At 29.5% G+C, this 21,998-nt stretch overlaps 1 protein-coding gene across 2 annotated transcripts in view; it reads right to left on the bottom strand.

Moving 5' to 3' along the window:
• LOC126896230 (serine/arginine repetitive matrix protein 2) overlaps window positions 1–21,998 on the bottom strand; it is a 52,163-nt gene that overhangs the window by 11,642 nt on the left and 18,523 nt on the right. Inside the window, exons 2-8 of one of the 2 annotated variants that reach the window (XM_050668841.1) lie at window positions 21,819–21,947; window positions 20,279–20,315; window positions 13,006–13,175; window positions 11,620–11,805; window positions 1,397–1,615; window positions 572–919; window positions 107–505 (exon numbers count right to left, since the gene is read on the bottom strand). In XM_050668841.1, the coding sequence (XP_050524798.1) occupies window positions 107–505; window positions 572–919; window positions 1,397–1,615; window positions 11,620–11,805; window positions 13,006–13,175; window positions 20,279–20,315; window positions 21,819–21,947 (1,488 nt within the window). Of the gene's footprint in view, window positions 1–106; window positions 506–571; window positions 920–1,396; window positions 1,616–11,619; window positions 11,806–13,005; window positions 13,176–20,278; window positions 20,638–21,818; window positions 21,948–21,998 lie in introns of those variants that run through there. The other variant, XM_050668840.1, reaches the window with a different exon arrangement.

Below are 21,998 nucleotides of genomic sequence, written 5' to 3'. Positions count from 1 at the left end.
ACGCACATCTCTTACTTTGGACACGAGCCTAACCTAAAGTACCTTTCTATCAAATTACATCCTGACTGACGGTGTGGACTATGGGCGTGCAATTTGAAACGCTTACCTGGTCGTATCCGTTGTGATGGTGTGAATAAGAGTTGGACGAATTGCGACCGGAAAGCTTTTCTTTGGACATTTCGTATCCCTGTACTCTTTTTTGCACGGTATTGAACAAAGGGGAAGATTCCAACTCGTTCATCGAGCTGCTAATCTCTGAGGTTCTTAGTTCTTTTTTTCTCCTGACCGGTGGTCTAATGGGTGCTGAGTCTTTTGGCTTCCATTCAGACACGCCTTTGAAATAACCGTTGACCGGTGTTTCCGTTGACTTCATTGTGACATTTATGAAACTATTGGACGTTGTCCTCTGATTTTTTTCGTCGTCTTCTTCTTCGGACAAATTACCCGTCGATGATCTAGTGGACTCACTACCGAAATGGTGTTCAAGCCACTTGGCCGTTTCAACCTAAAAACATTATATACATAATTATAAGCTATCAGAGATGAATGCCATTATGTAGTGGACGTGTACTTTTCTAGTGCGTTCTTCTTCGTCGAAATCGGCTAATGTTTTGCCCGCTACCGGCGGCTGCTGCTGCTGCTGCTGCTTATCTCTCATCCTACGTATTCTTTCCGACAGACTCTCCCAGCCCGCCATGTCACCGTTTAACATGAGTAATTGTTCTGGATCACCCGATCGACCGCCTTCTTCGGTGATAGCTTCGTATCGCATCTTCTCACCGATTTTTTCACCGTTAGCCAAGTATTCGTCAATATCTTGATCTTTGGTTTTAATGTAACGATGAGAACTCTCACGTATCGAGTTCTGAAGGAGCGAAGATGGCAACGGTACGCTATCCGGTTCGTCTACACCGTTTACCTACGGATAGATAAACATATTTATTAGGTAAATCGAAAAGAGAAAATATATATTGAAATCAAATAGCATTATGACTCATAATTAACGAAATATTTCATTAGTCAACTACATGGATGTTCACGCTTTAACAGTACACGATTAAGTGAAGCTCGTTTACTACGAAAATACTACAGCGACTATCGTAAACCTGTAGTAGACATGTTAATGAGGAGTGGGCAATAACATATTTGGCCGGAATTCGATTTAGAACCATATTGAAACGAATACCAAGTTTAAGTGAAAGGATAGAATAAAAACGTAGGTATGAAAAATATATAAAAGTGAAACAAAATTTTATTGAATACTTCGAAGTTCAATAAAATAAAATTGTAAGAGTTGCATTAACGTCCGGAATGCCAATAAATTAACATTCCAGTCGCGTGTCTAGTCTTATAATTTTTTATTTTTGTATTTTCAAATATAAAAATTATATATTACCTCCTCGTGTTCAGTGGTTTTTTTCGTTTCGGTGACGATCTTACCGTCCCTTTGAACTTCTTTTGTGTGTCTAGTATCTTCAGTGTCCGTGACCTTTTTATTCTTGCTGCTCTGGTGAACAATGCGAGGTCCTGAGCTATTCACGTGCACTAGCTTATGATTAGATTCTTCCAAAGCCTCGCGAATGTCCCGCTTACTCTGTACAGCTTCTTGGTATGCCTGTAATTACACAACACAACAAAGTTATTTTAAATAGAAAGATATGCATTACGCATGATTGAGCTTAAGATATTTTCCATAAAGAGGTATTAATAAAGGGGATTATGTCATTTTTTTTTCGTCTTGAGAATAGTGAAAGCTGCGCCCTAATGACACTCATAACATCCATACCATTAACGATTAGTTTTTGATAGATCGGACAAGCATTAGCCAGTCTCAACCGTACTGTCTGGGACAAACACAATAGACAAATGCAAGACGGCTCATAACAAAATCATATTGAATAAGTATATATTACAAAACTAACGTTCTGACATAGTTCTCTCCAACAGCATATTTATGCTTCGAGTGTACTTGTGTATCATGATCGATTCTTGTATGTGTACGACTTTCAAGGTCACTGTCACATGTACACGACGAAAGACGCGAACGACCACACCACGAACAATAACGATTATATTTATGTTTATTGTACCCAAATATATTACATTGTAACACAGCCTAAATTATGTATCTGTAACTTGATATTGTGGTTGAATCGTATACTCAGAGGCGTGCGTTCAAAATTGGATACCGTTCTCTTATTGTGTTAATCATAATCGAGTATACCTTCCTGTCGATTAACAATACGATGAGTGCTTTTGGTGGTAGCTAAAGATGCTTGTACTCAGTGCAGGTTATATATATATATATATAACTTGAGGGATGTGGTCGACTCGGACATGTCTCTGTATACGACCGATAGGAGTACATCTAAATTGTCGCGACTGTATCATTATTTCGATTCATTATTCAACTTGTACTCGCCAGCGAGGTCGCGTTAATTGCTCGCACCGCAAGAATTTTGACATTGTCTTTCAATTAACATTCCTCGCTGGGACGGGTAAGCTTTGAATAATTTGAAAACACGGCGGGTGTGTAAATAATTCGCTATTGTATTTCGCGTGGCAAACGTTCGTTGATCCCAAGGCAGGTCTCGCCGGTCGTCGTTGTCACGACCATAAAGTTCCCCAACCCGGTTAGGTACATTAAATGATAAGGCGACGTTGAAGACCTTCACATGGTATTTGCTGTCAAGTATTTTAGGTTTCACATAGTGGCAAAGGTGAAGTAGCGCGTACGCTACCTGAAGTGTAGCCAAAAAAACATATTCACTTTAAAGTGCAATTCTGTTGTGAGCATAATATGATAGCAAAAAATAATAAGGAGAAGAAAGTCGGGCAAACTTACTGATTTAGTCTGCATGGTAAATAACAATCAGTCACTTCTCAACTGATACAAGACATAAAAATTGCTAAAATTTTTCTTTGAAATTTATTATTATAAATTTTATCTTGAAAAAACACAAATAGGCTGCAAGAGACTAAATCATAGTCGATCTATATCTCATACCGATTTAAATTGCTTTCTACAAATGGACTCATTATAACCAAATAACCGGCGGCTCCCTTTGTTACGTGACCATACCGTACGTATATTGCCGTACTTGTACGACATTATGTATGAGTATACCACAAAAGAAAATTTCAATTAAATTTTAAATTACAAACCTTGTAGTGCTGATCTTAGCAGCTTCCTTGATTATCAACAGACATTACAAGTATAAGAGACACAGAATAAGTCGTTATCCAGAAAATTTCAACCGCCACTTTGAATGACAAACGATTTTCTAACTCAAATTTGTTCACGTCAAAATTTGTACATAACACGATAATGACTGTGGTCATTAAATGTGTAATAATGATCATGAATACAAGTGATATGATGGACTTCACTCAATAATTCAGTGCTCATTAATTACGTAATACAACTGGTAGTAGGACAAGTTATTCTTTGGAACAATAACAATTAAATAAAAATATAAAATATAATTAGTATTTTTACGGAATACGTAAATACATAGATAATGTATTGTTCAAATATTGCAGTCATTTAGATAGGAACATGGAAAAACTGATCCTTTTTTTAGTGAATTCGCGTGGAATCGTTAAGTACCCTGAGGTAACCTGATTTGGTCATGGTATAAGTATACTTTCGCGAAGTAAAACATTCGTAACCATAGAGCAATATATAAAATAAAAAACGGCAGTTGAGTAGCAGTATAACCTCAAAGTATAGATATACAGCAATTGCCACTGCATATCTTCTATAGATGCACAAACTAAAACGCATGATACGAGATTATATTATGAGTACAGCACATCACATCATTTCATATTAATATAAATATTATATTTATCACTACACCACGTACATCTAATAATTTTAAAAATAAGCTATGCATAAAAATTTCAGCGTAGTGATTATAAGCGTCGATTCTTATAAACTCTACCGAGTCATGATTAGATTACCCGAGGCACAGGTGAAATCGACCAATAACAATGGCCTCGAATCAAAATAATTAGCTGAACATAGTATGAGATTAGTTGGTTATTTTTTTGAATAGCGATTAATAACAATCTATTATAATACAGGTTCGTATTACAATACTGAAGTGTTGATACGCAGTCGGAGACTTAAACGCCCCGCGATAACATGTACAGTTAAATGCACAAAATCATAAACCGCGACAAAATGTTAATTATCGTAACATTTACTTCGACATCATACCATAACATCAACTGTCATTGAAAATTTGACAAATGGAAAACGGTATTTTATGAAAATTTTGAATCATTATGTTGTGGACGTCTACACGCGAAGAAATCGTATTCTCTATACATATTGTACAATAACTAGACATAGAAAAAATCACAGTAACAACTCACACATGACAATAGTTGCAACCAATGTACTATAAAAACAGACATATCGATACAATACATAGAACGGAATAATGCTATTCGCGTTAACCGCCGCGGTTCGAATCTATTATATACGAATTGCAGACAGCAGTCTAGGAGTCGTTGGACTCGTCGTAGTAGACATAAACGAACGCCTACTCGAAGTCGGAGTCTACTGAACAAGAAAAATCTTTTATATTAATGAAAACGTTGCACTCGCATCATATATATATATATATACATGTACAATATATCAGAATGACTCGAGACAAATGTATGACCGTTACAAAAATTGTATCACTCGAATATTCTTCACTTCAAAATTTGTTCTGCCCACATTGATCACTCTATGACTTTTTCCATTTTCTATGGCGTTGCATTTTTTTTTGAAAACATTGAAAACTGTAAGAGACAAAGTCAACAGAAAATCACCTGAGAATATCGACATTATTTCATTGATTTTATCTAGGTTTTTTGCATATTATAAATTACAATACCATTTTTTGTTAATAGAACCGGGACGGCCATTATACAAACAAAACGTGTTTTTTAATAAGACATATTTTTGCGAATTTTAGCCTACTCCTAGGAAAGTTTTTAATTGAATTTTTTACGAAAGAAAATATTTTTATTAGTTCTATTTACACTAATTAACTATAAAACAAGTATCATTTTACGAGTACAAGTATTTAAAATATAGAATCAACTCTAATACAAAAAAAACACCATTAAGGTAATTATTATTCGTTTAGATTTCCCAAGAAAATATCTTATATAATCAAAAAATAAATAGTTTTAAAATAAAAATTTATCTAACCGAGCAACCGAGTTATGTATAATTTAAACACAATGTTCGACATGTTTTACATGTTTTACAATGTATTATAATACTTATATATTCTACTACAGATTCAGTATAATTTTTTTTCATTACACTGAATTTGTTAATAGCCGATTATAGGAATCATTAATGCCAGATTTAACAGACACATAAAGTACTTACCGTAAGCCATTACACCTACGCAAGTATTATGCAAACTAATACGATGATGATTTGTCCGAGTTATCCTTGCTGGCAGACATCGTATATAATACGATTACTACTATCATCATCCGACATCTACTTTTACTACACGTAATATTAAATTTAATTTGATTATTAAACACGACAGTTATGTACTGTAATATTCAAAAAAGCCCATCCGACTGTCATCACTACTCTAAAGACATCAGAGGACACCCATCCGGTTCACTGGAATTACACAGACTGGTCACCGGCTGTGCGTTCGTCGCACCGCTGCTTTTAGATACATACACTAGCAAACAAATACCGGTCTCTATGCCGGACCGAATCGCTGCAGCGGTGGTGGATAGGGTCATGGAAATTGTAACAACTCTCGATTTTTACTTTTTTTCCCCTACAAAAAATGTGCTTGCTGCTCGGTTATTACCGTCGTTTCCTACAGATTTTTTATCCATATGAGTATTTAAGTTTTCACCGTGAACCTCTCCTTTTTTCTTATAGATATTGGTTGTCACAAGGCTTAATGCACCTATACCCACGTCCGATTCCGGTCAAACAACGATGTAATGGCTGGGACGTGATTACATGGCAATATCACCGAAAATTGTCGATAAAAATATAGCACAATATAATTATACTGTAATCTTCGTATAATAAAGCCTTAGCGAAATTTTATTATGTTTCCAAAAAAATTCTGAGGTTTTTTTTTTTTTCAAATTTTGTTGTCATTGAGTTTATACCAAAGAGAAATTGTTTGTTGAGATCGAAGAAAATAATTGGTTACTCTGACATAAGTTTTCTTTATACTTTTTAAAAATCAGTTTAAAATTTATTTATGATGGAATATTGAAAATATAAATTTCTAACAAAATAAATATATATACATATTTATTATTAGAACAAAATATTTAATTAATTATGTAATTTATAATTTATATAATATATAAAAGATAGATTTTCAACAGTCGAATAATTGTTGAAGTATAATGAAAATTAAGTTGTGTTTAGACAATCAAATAAAGAGGAGAATGTAAAAACGTCTTCAATTTTTTCTATCAAAAAGACATCAGTGTTTAACCAATTATGAGTAAAATTTATTATAATTAAAAGAAATATGTCACTGTTAAAATAAATGAAAATAATTGCATTAAAATGAATACTTTGATCTTCAATTTGGTATTATTTTTATTACAATTAATTTCATTAAATGTATATTACTGTATGATATTTTCCCCAAAAGATGAAAAATGATAAAGTATTTTTGTAAATTCAGGAAAAGTATTTGTATAATAATTAAATTTATTCATTATATTACTATAATTGATAGAGCGTTTCCTCTAGGAGTTGATAATGAATTCATTTTGGTATTTGTCATTATATTCAAGTTATATTTTATGTTTTTCGAGTTATGTGTAATGTATTATGAAATATTNATTCAAGTTATATTTTATGTTTTTCGAGTTATGTGTAATGTATTATGAAATATTAAGTTGAAGATTATTTAAATAATCACTTTTTGCTCACAGTAAAATTAAAAACAAATTAATTAAATATCTTTTGATGACTGGGTAATATTTTTTAGATTATTTATTTTAAGTTACAAAAATTGTATGTATATAAAATTATATTTATTATTGAAATGTTTCACATTTCATGTAGAAAAGATTCTACATTTTTAAAAATTTAATTTAAGATTAGTAATCATAAATATCTAAAACTATAAAGATCATTTAGTTTTTAATAATTGACTCAATAGTTAAAATTCTATGTAGTTAAATAATCTAATTATTTATCATTATTATTATTTTAATTATTCGTCGTCATTTCTAGAAAATCTATAAAAAAAAATTATATTTTCTATTTCCTCAAAATAAATTAAAAAATTTTATCGACATGCTATGCCTGCTATATGGCATATATATTAAATTAATTTAAATATATATTAATAATATTTGATGGAACTATCTGGATGATAAAATAATGTATAGTGAAAATACTTTCAAGGAGATATTTTTATTTACATTATTTTAAACCATTTAAGATAAGTTTATAACAAGTTATCATAACCGAAACATATTCGAAATATTCTCTACAATATAAATTACAAAATTTTTATGTCATTTACATTTGTAATAAAATAAATTTGTTAATAAAATAAAATGTATTATTTTTACAATATACTACTTTAAATATAATTTTTTTAATAATGCTTTAATTTTATCATCTGTGGCTAAAATTGCAATGTTATCTATTAGGTTTCTAAAAATCGAATGTCATTTTTTTACGTTGCCCATTAATTTTTATAATGCTTAGAAAATTAAGCAGTGAAAAAGTTGGGACAAATCCGTTATAGCTTTAATACTTGATTAACATTAAATTGTATATATTTGAAATCTCTTTTATTATTAAAAATCTAATCATTAACTAAAAAAACTACCGAGGGAAAACATTCTCATCACATTCAAAATTCTTTCTTTAAAATTGTTGAATGTTTTTAAAAACTGTCTTTAATTAACCTATATCAAATTAAAGATAATACAATGTACTTCAAGATGAAAAAAAAACTCTTGAATCTAACGAAATAATTGGATTTAGAATGTAGGTTTAATAAAGACATTTTTTTATAACATTATCAAACATTAAAAAAAAAAAAATGTTCAAATAATCAATATATTTCTTTTTAGAGTTTAGTTAATTATTAGATTTTCATTCTAATGAATAATAATTTAAACAGATATAATTTAGTGTTATTAAATTATTAATCAAAAACCATAACTGATAATCAAAATATAAATTAATTTTTCTATCTAAAAAATGTAATAACACAGGAAATTTAGTGAGATTTGTAGTTAATAGATAATTAACTGGTCATGATAAAAAAAAGTATAATTACTGTACATGACATAAGAAATTAATTTTTTAGAATTTTTTTTTAACCAAATAATCGTTTTCAGAAGTATAAAACTAAAATAAATAAAATCAGTTGTAACGTATTTTTAAGACTTATACGTGTTTTTACTGTATACAGTAATTTTGTGAGCTATTTATTAAGAAAAACAACAATGACGTTATTATTTTTAATTTTTTGTAAAATTTCCTTCACGTTAGTTTTATTTTCATATTTTTAAATAAAAAAATAAATTGTGAGACATAGTTTAGTTATTTCTATTAAAATTTCCTTATCAACTTAAAAAGTATGAGGGCATGGGTTAAACTTGACGGATCGGTTACAAATTTTGCAAACTCATTTTTATGAGTATTAAAAAAAAATTAAGAGGTGTCGTAAAAACATGATATTTGATTTTCAATCTCAAAAGTCAACATTGTTGAAGTTCAAAAATTTAATTTTATTGGTAAAATTGAATTAAAATTGTTGACGTGCGGTAGAAGACATCTCCAAACAAATTATAGAAAACCAAACAAAAAAAGTGACGACACCAATGAAATATTTGAATAGTACGAGTCCTTAAATTTAATTTGTTTAAAGCTCTTATAAAATATGAATGAACAAATTATCATGGTTTAGAAGATTATAAGTAAAACTATTTTAATCTTTGATATAGGAAAGTTACAAATCAATCTTTCGGTTTTTTGTAGAAAACGTAGTAAATAGAAATCCTAATAACCTTAAGAAAAAAATAAATAAATTTCTTTATAGAATATAAATTATGCGAATAACAATAATACTGTTCTTATACATCCATGCGGATTAGACAGTCACTCATTTATTGAGTAATTTTTATTTTCTAATTTTTCTCTTAAATTTAAAACATATTTTGTTTATAATCTTTTATAATACCATCTATTAATATTCAAGGCATAATGGTGTAACACGAGAAAGAGCTTTTAGTTGACATGGAAATTCGTGATTCAAGCAATGTAGTGTGAGTTGTATAGTATACTTCGAGTGTCCGGCCTAACGCTTATAAATTTATATTACTATAAGTGTCGGACGAAGAGCAATAAAACGCGTGAATATCAAATGCAGTAGCTCACCTTGGAAAGCAACGCAGAAATAAATGAAAAAATAAACTATGGGAAAAAGCATTTCATTAATACAAGAGAACTACCAAGTACCACAGCGGGCGTGACTAAATTTTAGCGACACTCGACTGTTATTATTATCATTACATTTGTTTTTTTGTTTGATGGACAATTACATTTGTAGTATATATCACTAAAACGTTTGCTACTCGTAATACAAAATTAAACATAAAAAAACCGGTTATCACTTTGTACGTAAAACATTATATGTGTCTTATTATTAGTTTTTGTATTAAATAAAAAAAAAAACGCACGAAGCGTTTAATTTACTATGTAAACAAGAATTCCAATTTTGTGCAAGTCGAAAGTCGTGAACGCCGCCGGTAGAAAACAGCAGGTGAATAGACAGAACATAACGATATCACAATACTGAACATAGATCCCACAACAATCATATTATAATAAGCACAAGTATGACCGTATATTTTCTCGTTTACTCATAATAACTTTGTTTGTTTACATTTTTTACCAATCAGGGGCAAGTGAAATTGAGGAGGTCATCCTATCATTTTGACTGTTACAATTTATTTTAGAACATTTCCTATAGTCTTCGCGTGTTCAGATTGGATTAGTTTTGAGTAGAAGATACTCGTTGTTTGTATCTTATCAACTATGTACAATCAATCCCAAAAGAAAGTGCTAAAATTATTTTACTTTTCTAGGATTAGATTATTATTAAATATATGTCTAAGAAAACTTCTTTGTATTAGTGAACCGACGTCAATTTCTTGTCATCCAACGTGATACAAAATACTTCATTAACACGCAGTCAATCTGATACTAACAAAAAAATAAAGATAATAAAACAATTAAAATCTGCAAAATATTTGTACAGCAATCGGCGTACAAGCAAATTCCATGTTGGCAAAAGTTATACGCGTATCTCAACGCAGCAGGTTATCCATAGAACATGAAAAATAGAATGAGAACAGCTAAGTCTTCGGGGAGCCTATATAAAGATTTATTCTTGCAACAGACCGGACTCTGTGTGTTGGTGTGCCTACCTCGTAAAATACCGGCATGATGCTAAAAAACGGTATCGAAAACCGGTCTTATTTTTTCGTTACAATATTGTGAACACAGCCAACTGAACAAAAGTAAATGCATACAATATGATCGCTGCTCGAGGACTACGGCCGCTGGCGATCTTATAAGCCCAAAGTGAAGAAATATACGATACAATCACAGCAGAAGTTCTAGTTTATTAGTAATAAGATACGGCTGAGAGAAAAATCTCAGATAAATTAACCGGTATAATTTTACGACGTAAATTTAAATGTTATTGTTTTAACTACAGGGGCGTCGTCACCTTAATGTCGGACTAAATTATATTCATATTTTACTGCACGGTACAGATATAATTTACAATACTTCAACAACAGTTACGTGAAATGATAATAGATAAAACAGAATTATATGTATAACTATAACGCTCAGCACGCCGTTTAAAAATGACGGAAGTATTCACGCATTTTTCGTTCAAGCCTGAAGGATTAATTAGAACCAAAAATGGAGTATAACTATTTTAATATACTTGAAATAAAACATTTAAATACATCCAATACAACCTATTAATTTTGTTATAATGTTATTTATATGAAAAATATAATAGTAAATTTTAAAATAAAAGCTGACTTAGTTAAAAAATATATATTTCACTATACTACTTGAAAATATTGTTGAAAAATATTCAACAAAAAACTTGTACGTGTTTATAAAACATCAAATTAGATACTAGACAAACTCAAGTAAATCCTTTTTAAACCTAAATTTGTTTGATAAAATTCTTAAGTATTAACAAACGTTGCTAACAACCAACTCATAGCTGATTCACGTTTATATTACGTTGAATAATTACTAAATTAAGGTGTTTGCTAACTTAAATTGTGCAACATGCAAATGACATATGTGACAGAAGTATTAATGACATCTCTATGATATTTAGAGCACGACGTATACGTGGCCATTGTCACGCGCATATAATCTAAAAATCTAGCAATTTTGTAATATTATAAAAGCATAATCGTTTAATATTGTCACGGGACACAAAACAAATTATTTGGCTTTTGTACAAATATAACAAATATACGAACAAGGTACTAGCCTACAGTAGCTATAACGGTAGAAATATTCATAATTTTAAAAAAACGTACCTTGTCACTAATGTTTCCGAGATGTACCACATCTTCTGTTTCGACTACTTCTTCTTTTTCTTCCCGACTTTTAATTTTCTTCTCCCGCACTTCTTTTAGCAAAGATGGATTTCCTTCAAGTGACGATGATCTCACCACTACTTCTTTGGTATTTTCGCCATCCCCTTTGTCTCCAATTTGACGGTGCTAAACAAGTTTGAGGTATTACTTCTAATAAATTTACTAACATAATTATCGATTTTATAAATATTATTACAATAAACTAATACGGATTATTAAGAAAGTTGAATAATCTTTAATTAATAGGCTACAATATGTATCTCATTATAAAAAATAAATAAAAATACATAATTTTAGATTCTATAAATTAATAGTTTGTTTTCCATTGAATGCAGTAAAACAATAAATAAATAATAATATAGAAGAGTTAAGATAATATAAGAAGAATATAATAGAAGAGTTAGGTGGTCATTAGTTATAACAAAAATAATTCCAATGACTATTATACATGCGAAAAAGAAAAAATTTGACTCATTTAAACATCGACAATTGTTTTTATTTTTTTATAAAAATAAATAGATCACCTATTAAAAAGAGTTATAGGCACTGAAGCACTAAACAAAATTTAGTACAATGTATACATCTAATCATAATATCTATTATTCATTTGATATACACAAAACAACTGTATTATTATTCTGCTCTTTGATCCAATTGTGCCGGCGGTCTACATCATTTGTGATGTTCGCGATAAAGAGAGAGACCAATCATAATAATATTCTCATTAGATATTTACACGGTAACGAAACACAGTAATTATTTTGCGCAATGCCCGAAGATACAATTAATAGACAGCGGTCGTGAGCCGCCTTCATTCAAAAGAATAGCTGATGAGACCACGGCACGTCAATTCGGATTAGATATGATGTTTTTGTAGTTTGGCACGTGTCAACGAAAATGACGGGTTAAGTGCGTATACTATATTGTTGAGCTCAAAAGTGACTTTCAACCATAAAATGTCTGTCTCAATTTAGTTGAAATCACTTTAATAAATTCAAAATTCAAATACATTATGTGCAGTCAGTTTACTACTTTATGAATAAGATTTTAAACGTCCAATAAATAAGTAAAATTATCATAACTAAGTATTTATCCCAGTAATAAAAATAGTTTCCCATTTTAAAAATTCAACGACTAAAAAAGTTTTATTTAACTGAGAATTTTTGTACCTAATAAAAAATTTGTCATCGTAAACATTGAAATTAGAAATGTAGCTCCTTTATAAAGTCAATACTGTGCACATTTTAATTACATATCTAAAACCCTGTAGAATATAATTTTTTTTATGACTACTTGTCGCTAATTGCAACGTTAAACAAAAATTACCTCAGTCTGTTGATGTTCCTGTTTTTCGGTGTCCTCGGTCGTGTTGGTCGTTACGATCGGCCCTGAGTCTTCGACTACTTTACCGTCTTCCAACACTACTTGTCTTTTTACTCGGGTTTCGATTTGCTTTTTTGTGGTCAGTTCGGTTTTTTTTTTAGTCACCCACTCTTCTGCAACGTTAGAGAAATTCATAAAAATTAAATACGAGAGGAAGGAAAACCGTATTTAAAGGAAATGGTTTTTTGTTCTTATCGCACATACATGACAGTGACAAGGAAACGGAGAGACATTTACAATTGCCCACGCGTTCCTATGGCTCTGTAATATGCATGCGGTTAACTGGGCTAGCCCGGCACTTTCTTTGGCAAATTACATTTGCACATTTCTAACTTCTGGTTTAGAAACGTGGTGCAAAATGTGTCCACACAAACACACGCATACATCGGGGACCCTATTAAACTGTCAACTGGCAGTTATGAAATTTTATTAATGAGCGTTCATACGAGAAAATATTTTAAGAGCTCAACGGCGCATTCGGTATATTTTTTGGTAAATGACAATCAATCAAAACACAGAGATACTAACAATTACCGCAGTCTACTTCGATGTTATTATTTATTGTCGTTTATATACATTGTTCTTAATCATCGTTAATATAAACTGTGACTGCGATAAATTTTTAAAACAAATTTCAGCAATAAAACGCCAAATAAAGTTCTTTTATTAAAAGAACAATAAATGGGTTTGTTTGTTAGTAACAAGAATAAACATTTTAACACATAATAATTGTTTACATAATGCGAGTAAAAAATTCACACGTTTTTAAGTTTATTATTTATGATTGTTGAATAACTTCGAACATATTAGACTTCAATGAAATCTTAAAAAATCATAACAGCTAAACAATGACTTGCAGAGAAAGTACATAATGCAGTTTAAAAAATATGCAAGTACATCAGTATGAGATGTTTCCGCATAAGTTCGATGAGGTAATAAGAATATGCTAATTTGATATTATTATTACTGTAAAGAGTAATAGTATCATAGACGTACATACACATAGTTATAATTATTCTAACGTATGAATCTAACTCACGGAAGGTCATAGTACGTTGAAAAAAATATGAAATGGGTAAAAATAAAGTTGTCATGACAGCACGTAAAGATTTTATATAAGTTTGTTACTAATAGTTTGTTTACATCAGAAATATATCTATTTAAAAAATTCTACTGAAAATACAATATTATTAGTAAAAACTTTAATTCATGTTAGATAATTATAACACAATATATGCTATTAAGCTAATGCGACTATAGCGCAGTAATTAATAATAAAAAATTATCTTTAGTTTGTTTATTGAGTAATAAATGATTTAAGAAATCATAATTCAAAATTGTATTGTTTACTGTAGCGATGAATCGTGATTTTCTATATCGGTCACTTAAGTAAATCGAATGTCTGAATAAATGTATTTATTATCGAGTACCATATTTACATGAATTATTATTTTTTAATGCATGCATGATGGGTTGAATTTTGTTATTGGTTTGATAATATTAATCGAAAGGAAAAAAAATTGATTCGGCAACAAACTTCAGTAGATATTTAAATAATATTTTTTACAAATTAAATAATTATACCGTTAATTGGGATACTAAAATGAATAATTATNCTTCATTACATTCTAATAACATACGATTGACCGGAGCAAAAAGATTATAGTTCTGTTGGACAGAAGAAACATAAAACATCGTTTGAGACCGTAAATGGACTGAAGGAACATTAAAAGGAATAATATCAAGAATTTCTGGACAGTCAATTTTATTATTTAATAAACTATGGATCCAACTAACGTCAAACATTTTCCGCCTCATACTCAGACTGGTTAGACCAATATCTGAAGCTACTACATTTAAATCAACTTCATTAATATCGTATTTTCCTACTTTTACTACTAACATACGTAGAAAACGTTTTTGCAATTTTTCCAGTTTATTAGTAAGATTAGCTTGATATGGTGACCAAATAATTGACCCATATTCGACTATAGAACGCACTAAAGAACAATATAAAACTTTTAAACAAATAGGATTAGAAAACTCCCAGCAATTTCGCTTAAGAAAGCCCAACATCCGTAGTGCTTTATTATAAATAAATGAAATGTGTTCAGTAAAAGATAAATCCGAAGAAAGAATTACACCTAAGTCTTTGATATGAGGAACATTTATGATATTAATACTATTTATATTATATGCATATAGTTCATATGAACGCTTACGACAAAAAGTGATCTGAGCACATTTAGACACATTCAAGCATAAACCATTAACAACACACCAATTATAAAATCTGCACAAGTCTGCTTGGAGATTATGACTGTCGTGAATTGTACGAATGTTAGAATAAATTTTTACATCATCGGCAAAACACAAATAGCTTGAATGTTGAAAGACATCAGAAAGATCGTTCATGAAAATTAAGAAAAGTAATGGAGATAAATGCCCTCCTTGAGGAACCCCAGAGGGGATATGGATAATGGAAGAGATAATATTATTTATCTTTACTTGCTGCTGTCTGCCTGTGAGGTATGAAGCTAACCATTTAAGTAGTGGGTCTTTAATGCCAATATGTTTTAATTTATCAATTAATACCTTGTGATTTAATGTATCAAACGCTTTTTTCATATCAGTATAAATTGCATCTACTCGACCACCATTTGCAACAGTGGAAACAATATTAGTATAAAACACAAGCAGGTTAGTAATAGTTGATTTAGAACTACGAAAGCCGTGCTGGCAGTTATTCAGCACGTTTTTAAAACTTAATGATAACTCGGGCTCTAGAAGTTTCTCAAATATTTTCGGCAACACACTTAATTTAGAAATAGGTCTATAATTACCCACATCAGATTTGTCACCTGATTTAAAAATAGGTGTAATATAACTTGATTTCCATCGTACTGGAAAAACACCCGAAGACAATGACAAGGAAAACAAAAAATGGATTGGACGAGTAAGCGGATAACGACAAGAACTAAAAATGATACCAGGGACAAGGTCAGGACCGTAAGTAGTGCCCGTATTTCGTTGCAGTTCTTCAAACAATTTTAGAACCGGGATCTCACATGAGGCTATACTAAACGAGGAGGGTAAAATTGCTAAAATTACTAAAATGCTAAAATTACGTTGTAAAAAGTCTAAATAATTTTATATAACAATATCGAGACACACTAACATAACAAACATATGCGTATGTAAGATTTGGGGTTTACCGCATTAAAAATCTATGATAAATAATTTTAAGTGGTCAAAAAAAAAAAAAGACAACAAATATCACTTTTAAAGACATATAGAAAAAGTTGATAGCACAAAATTACTATTTTGTAGTTCAAGAGGATTAATTATAGCTTTCTTGAGAATTAACAGAAGAATAACAATTGTTTAATAAATAATCAGTAATTTTTAGCATAACAATTTCAAAAAAATATAAAAACTATTGTATACCTTATTACTTATTATTATGAAAATTCATTTAAAAATGCAAAGATAGAAATTATAATACATTTTTTTGTTACTTTTTAATAATCATGTATTATTGGGAACTAAACAAATAATAATAGTTTCATTATTAAACCAATTTTATCCTGAGATTTCTCATTAAACATACATGTATAGAAAATTGTCACAAAATTAAAATACATTCTTTGTTACAAAAAGTTACCACATTAGTTTAATGATAATATCTATTCCTTTAGAAATATCTTCCAACAGTACTTTTTTAGATTTTGTAATGCTTTTTTAACATCAGTACTCATTTGTCAATCTTCACTACATGCAACGAAAACGCAATAATTGCAAAACAAAACTGATTTCAATCCATCCATTGTGTTTCAGATACGTCACGAATATTAATTAGCTAATGCACAAAAAAAAACACTACATCGAATGTCATGACGTTTTAATGTTTTTGTCGTTCTTAGAGAAATAATTTACACGCAAATACTAATTGTTACAAGAATACATGTGATTAGTATACCTCATCAAACATACATTTTAAGTAACTACTCATGAAAACAAATAATAAAAAATTAACTTCTGAAGTGTATAAATTTACTCTGAATTTCCAGATCTTCAAAATACGATTTGTATTAAATCTTACGAGTTCTCAAAACTACTAACTGAGCTCTTATTATTGTTCAAATGCTTTAGAAATGGCTATTTAACGGTGATAAATTCATAAAATTTAACACCTATTTTAAATTCTATCATACATTTATTTACAAACTATTTGTTTTTTAACGGTCGTCATCATTAAACGTTAACAATAATATTTTTTTCTTTATTTTCTAGATTAAAAACTTATTGTTCACTGTTTTTTTTTTCAAACAAAGTGCAATAAGTGTAAATAATATATAGGTCATGTTCTACCACAACTCATGACTTTATTAAATATTTTCAACTAATTTTCAGCACAATTAACTTTATTCCAAATTTATTTTAAAAAATATTGCGATTATATTTTTATATATTGTATTTTCATTAAGTTTGGCAACTTCAAAATAAATAAAAATTTACTGTTTTTGAAAAAATATACCGTAAAATCAATTAATGTATTTAAAATAAATCATTATAACATAAATTCAAAATTATGTTTTACAAATCTTCACTATTTTATACTTAATAACTGCATTTTCAAATTCTACATTTATTTAATTTGAAATGTGTTTAAATATTTATTAAATTAACATTTTTTTATTTGCAATAATGTCTTGTAAATTTTTCTACTTTCGTGTAAAACAGTAATTATAGTGTATAAATTACATCGATTTATTTATAATGAACGCCATCATAAAAATTTCACTTAATTATCATTTATAATCTAAAGTTTTAAACAAATTTCCGGTTTCTTCTTCAGTTGTATCAAGACTCACAATTACATAGAGTTTTTATTAAACTAGTCGTTTTAAATAGCTAGTATAGCTTAAAAAAAACCTTATAATTAGCAACCTGATAAGCTCTTACATCCAGAGAAATCAATTTATGAGCTTTTGTTAGTTAACCAAAATTAAAATTATACAACTATAAATAATGTTTAAATAGATTGAAGATATTTTCCCCAGAGAGTATTATTGAGCGGGTTTTAGTATATTACCTGAAGCATACAGAGATTTTAAATTTGCATAAATAACAACAAATCTTCAAAGTATCTATTAAATTGATTATACTGTTCTGTACTTTTGTGTCGTCGTGCTATTTTTGACGTAAGGTTGCCAATTCTATTGTGTGTACAAGAAATACCAATAGGCAATGACTAATAATCGTTAAGGTAAATTAACATATCCATAAAAATGGTCATAACGTTCGTAAAATAATCGCACACGAAGCTACCAGCGATGAACTTGGAAACGTGTATGTGTTTCTCTTATTTTTGAATCTATTATTATTCAACTCATGTCGTGGATGTGCAAACAACATAATTATCATCATCATCTTCATTATTTAGAAAATCGTTTATCAATACAGAGGCCAACATATTATAATAGAATGGAATTCGCATACGTGAAACGCATTTCTAAGTCGACAGTCGTGCAACTATAGGGTTGCGTTTACGTCAGTCCAACGCTCGCCATCTTCCAAAAAAGGAATTTATCAGTAAGATTACATAAAATATTCAGAAGCCGAATCGCTTAATATTTTTTTTATTTCTTTTGCTCTTGCATACTCAATCGTCCAATAAACCATGAGTGTCAATATTTCTTCCATTCATAATTATATGCAAATTTGCATCTTTTTAAATATTATTTATCAGTTTTTTTTGCAAGCTAACAATCCAATATAAGCAACAAGATTTAGATTTATTGACATTTTACGATAATCATGTGACGGGTAACGATGTGTCATTGTTAATTATATACTTATTGGACTTATATATTCTAAGTCCAATAGTCTTCTTGAAGTATTGACGAGAGTACCGGCTAGGATAATGAGCTAACAGTTGCGCATTTTATCTTTTAATTTGAATTATGTTTTTAAATTATATAAATTAAAAAATAAATTTAACGGACAGTCTTATAATCGTTTCCCGCATCATTTTTCAGCTCCATAAACAAAAAATCGAATCAAACATTTTTCTTTATAATATCTTAGAATATAAAATTATTTATGATATAAAAAGTATAATTGGTCAAACTTAAATATAATTAATCACACAATTATTTATTAAAAACAAGGATTCTCTATTTATTTGTAGGAAGTCTATTTAGCTTAGAGAATAATTTATCATATTTTTAATTATTAACCTGAATTTTTTCTATTATATTTATAATTAATATAATTGTTTGAAACATTTCAAGAAACTAACGAAAAATAACTTTCATACATTTACACATAGTGGAAAATGTATTTTTTAAGTATAATAATTTGGTAAAAAAAAATATAACTTTAACAAATTATATAAGTAGAACAATTAACTATCTTCATTGATTTTAAAATATTTTAGAATTCGTAATTATGCATTGCTTAGTTATGTCACCGATAATCGAAAATTTTAACTATTAATAATAAAAAAATTGTATTTATTAGGAAATAATTTTAATACTAGAAATAGTATAACAAGTTAAATTACTAATTTTTTGTCCTATAAGTATACGAAAAAACTGAAATGGAAAAAGGATAAAATTTGAGATTTCACAAATCAATTAATAATATTAAAACTTAAGTTTTTTTACCAATATGCACCAGTAAACAATTATAAATTTTAAATCAAAATTGATTATAAATAGAGGTTTATAGAGAAACTTTTTATAGACAGCTCGTTTAAAAATAACCATTGTAGTGCAATACCAACTTAAGTCCATTTTAACTATAAATAAAAGATGACTATGTATTAATTTAGTGTATTTTAAGGCATGGTTTATATTATAATTCAAGTCTCAAATTATAAAAAAATTCAAATGCCTCATATTCTAATATTTTTTGAATTGCTTCCTAAATTATTACACATAGTGATATTGTATATCGTCCCTAAAGATTAAGATCAATTATTGCCATTCATAATTGGTTAATTGTACGTTTTTTAAAACACCCATGAGATCTCATCAAACAATTTGTTTCTGTTTAAATAACTATGAGATAGTTTAAATCAATTAATTTAAACTATTTCATAGTTATTAAAACAACCCTTTCGTCTAATTTCTGAGGAAATACATGTACATGGAAAACAACAAAAGTTTATATATAAGCAAAGGAAATATATATTATGTTAATGTCTTACCTTCTTTTGTAGTAGCTATCAAATTATCCGGATCGACCTGTGAAAATGAACAGGAAGATGAGTCATAGTCCGATGACATAAAAGATATAGAAGTTGTTGTGGTGGATCTACCGCCAGGGCTTTTGGCTGAACAACGATGCGTATATGTGCCATTGCCGCTATCGGGGGATGATGGTGGAGGCACAATAAGTATAACGACCATTCCAAATTCGGATTTTTATCTATTTAAGTCCGATCTATCATTCAAATTTGTCACACCCAAAGTATCATGTTGAATTAACCGAAGTAAAATTTACAGTAAAAATACGTTAAAGAACGTTTACCGCCAACGCGCGAGCGAAGGTTTCGACGACGGACGAACAAACTGAAAATTAATCTATGGTTTGCATGCAGCAAAGATTCCTCCGCCCCCGCCACAATACACATTACAGTTCCGTTGCATACAAGTTTACATAGTGCCTGTAGAACTTCTACTTTCTACGGCTCATTCACTTTTTACTATAAATCTATGAAGTTTGTTTATTTGTTTGATTACTTCCATTTTTGAAATTATTGCAGAAACATAAAATGTGAGAACGATTTTTATTGAACGAGTATTCTTCTAAATGTAATTACTGTCATTATTCATGAAATTTCTTTGTACTTATACATAAATTAAATGTACACAGCCGAATATGGGCGACATCGAAAAGTACGGCAATTATTTTGAATTAAAGTAGTTTTCAAAACAGTTGAAAGTTTTTTCACTAGCGAAATTTTTTGAATAAAATTACTGGCGAATACTTTTACTGCTATTATTCCCAACAGTATTATAAGCAAAGGTTGTTAAACGAGGTACCGATGGTACTCTGCTGTTCTTATTATATACGGGCGATTTATGCGGGCTCGAATGTTGGAATTTAGATCATTAGATGCCTAGCCTAACAAAGTCTTACACATAATGTATTATTATGGTCGAGTGTATATTATACGAGACATTAGACGTGAAAACGATGGCCTAATAATGGAATTTTAAATTATTACTACACATGTTTAGTAGTAACTGAATTGCACGGCTTTGGTCAATCGTTAGAAAGCTCATATAAATTGATATTATCTGTGCATTCTATTAAAAAAACTAAACTCGGCGATGCTCTCTGTATCGTTTGTGTTATCTCGTATCTTACTCGAGTTATGACCAGACAGTATGCGTATAAGATCTGACTTGTTTACGGCTCCACAATAACGTCATGGTACTTGACCTCATTTTTCATTGCAGTAATGTGCTACCTCAACATGTATTTTCAATTATACCGTTGCAAAATTCTTGTAATTAAAGCAAATTAAGTATTTCAAACGCGATTTTAAAGATTACACATTAGTATGAGTATTATTCAAATGTAAGGAAAAACTACAATATGAAAATACTAAAAAAACTGTTTTAGGGAGTTTAAAGATTAGGTAGTATGTGTTAAAAATAATGCCTCCTAATGGGTAAAATGTATACAACACTTATCCACCACAAACACTTAATATTATGTAAAATAAAAAGTAATCATACTAGTTCTAAGTTTTCCGGAGGTTTCGCCTCGTAACGCCTGACAGACAAGACTTTTTTGTCGCTGTCATTCAAAGAAGACGCGGTGACAGATGTTCTATAATCGACGTTCCTAGTCGTCACTTCAGTCATCTGAAACATTCAACGGTTTAATTTAGTTTTATGTCTACAATATTACTAACA

Source organism: Daktulosphaira vitifoliae, unplaced genomic scaffold, assembly GCF_025091365.1.
Source record: "Daktulosphaira vitifoliae isolate Bord-2020 unplaced genomic scaffold, ASM2509136v1 Scaffold_1, whole genome shotgun sequence".
NCBI classification, from domain to species: domain Eukaryota; kingdom Metazoa; phylum Arthropoda; class Insecta; order Hemiptera; family Phylloxeridae; genus Daktulosphaira; species Daktulosphaira vitifoliae.
This window is presented reverse-complemented; position numbering and strand designations above follow the sequence as displayed.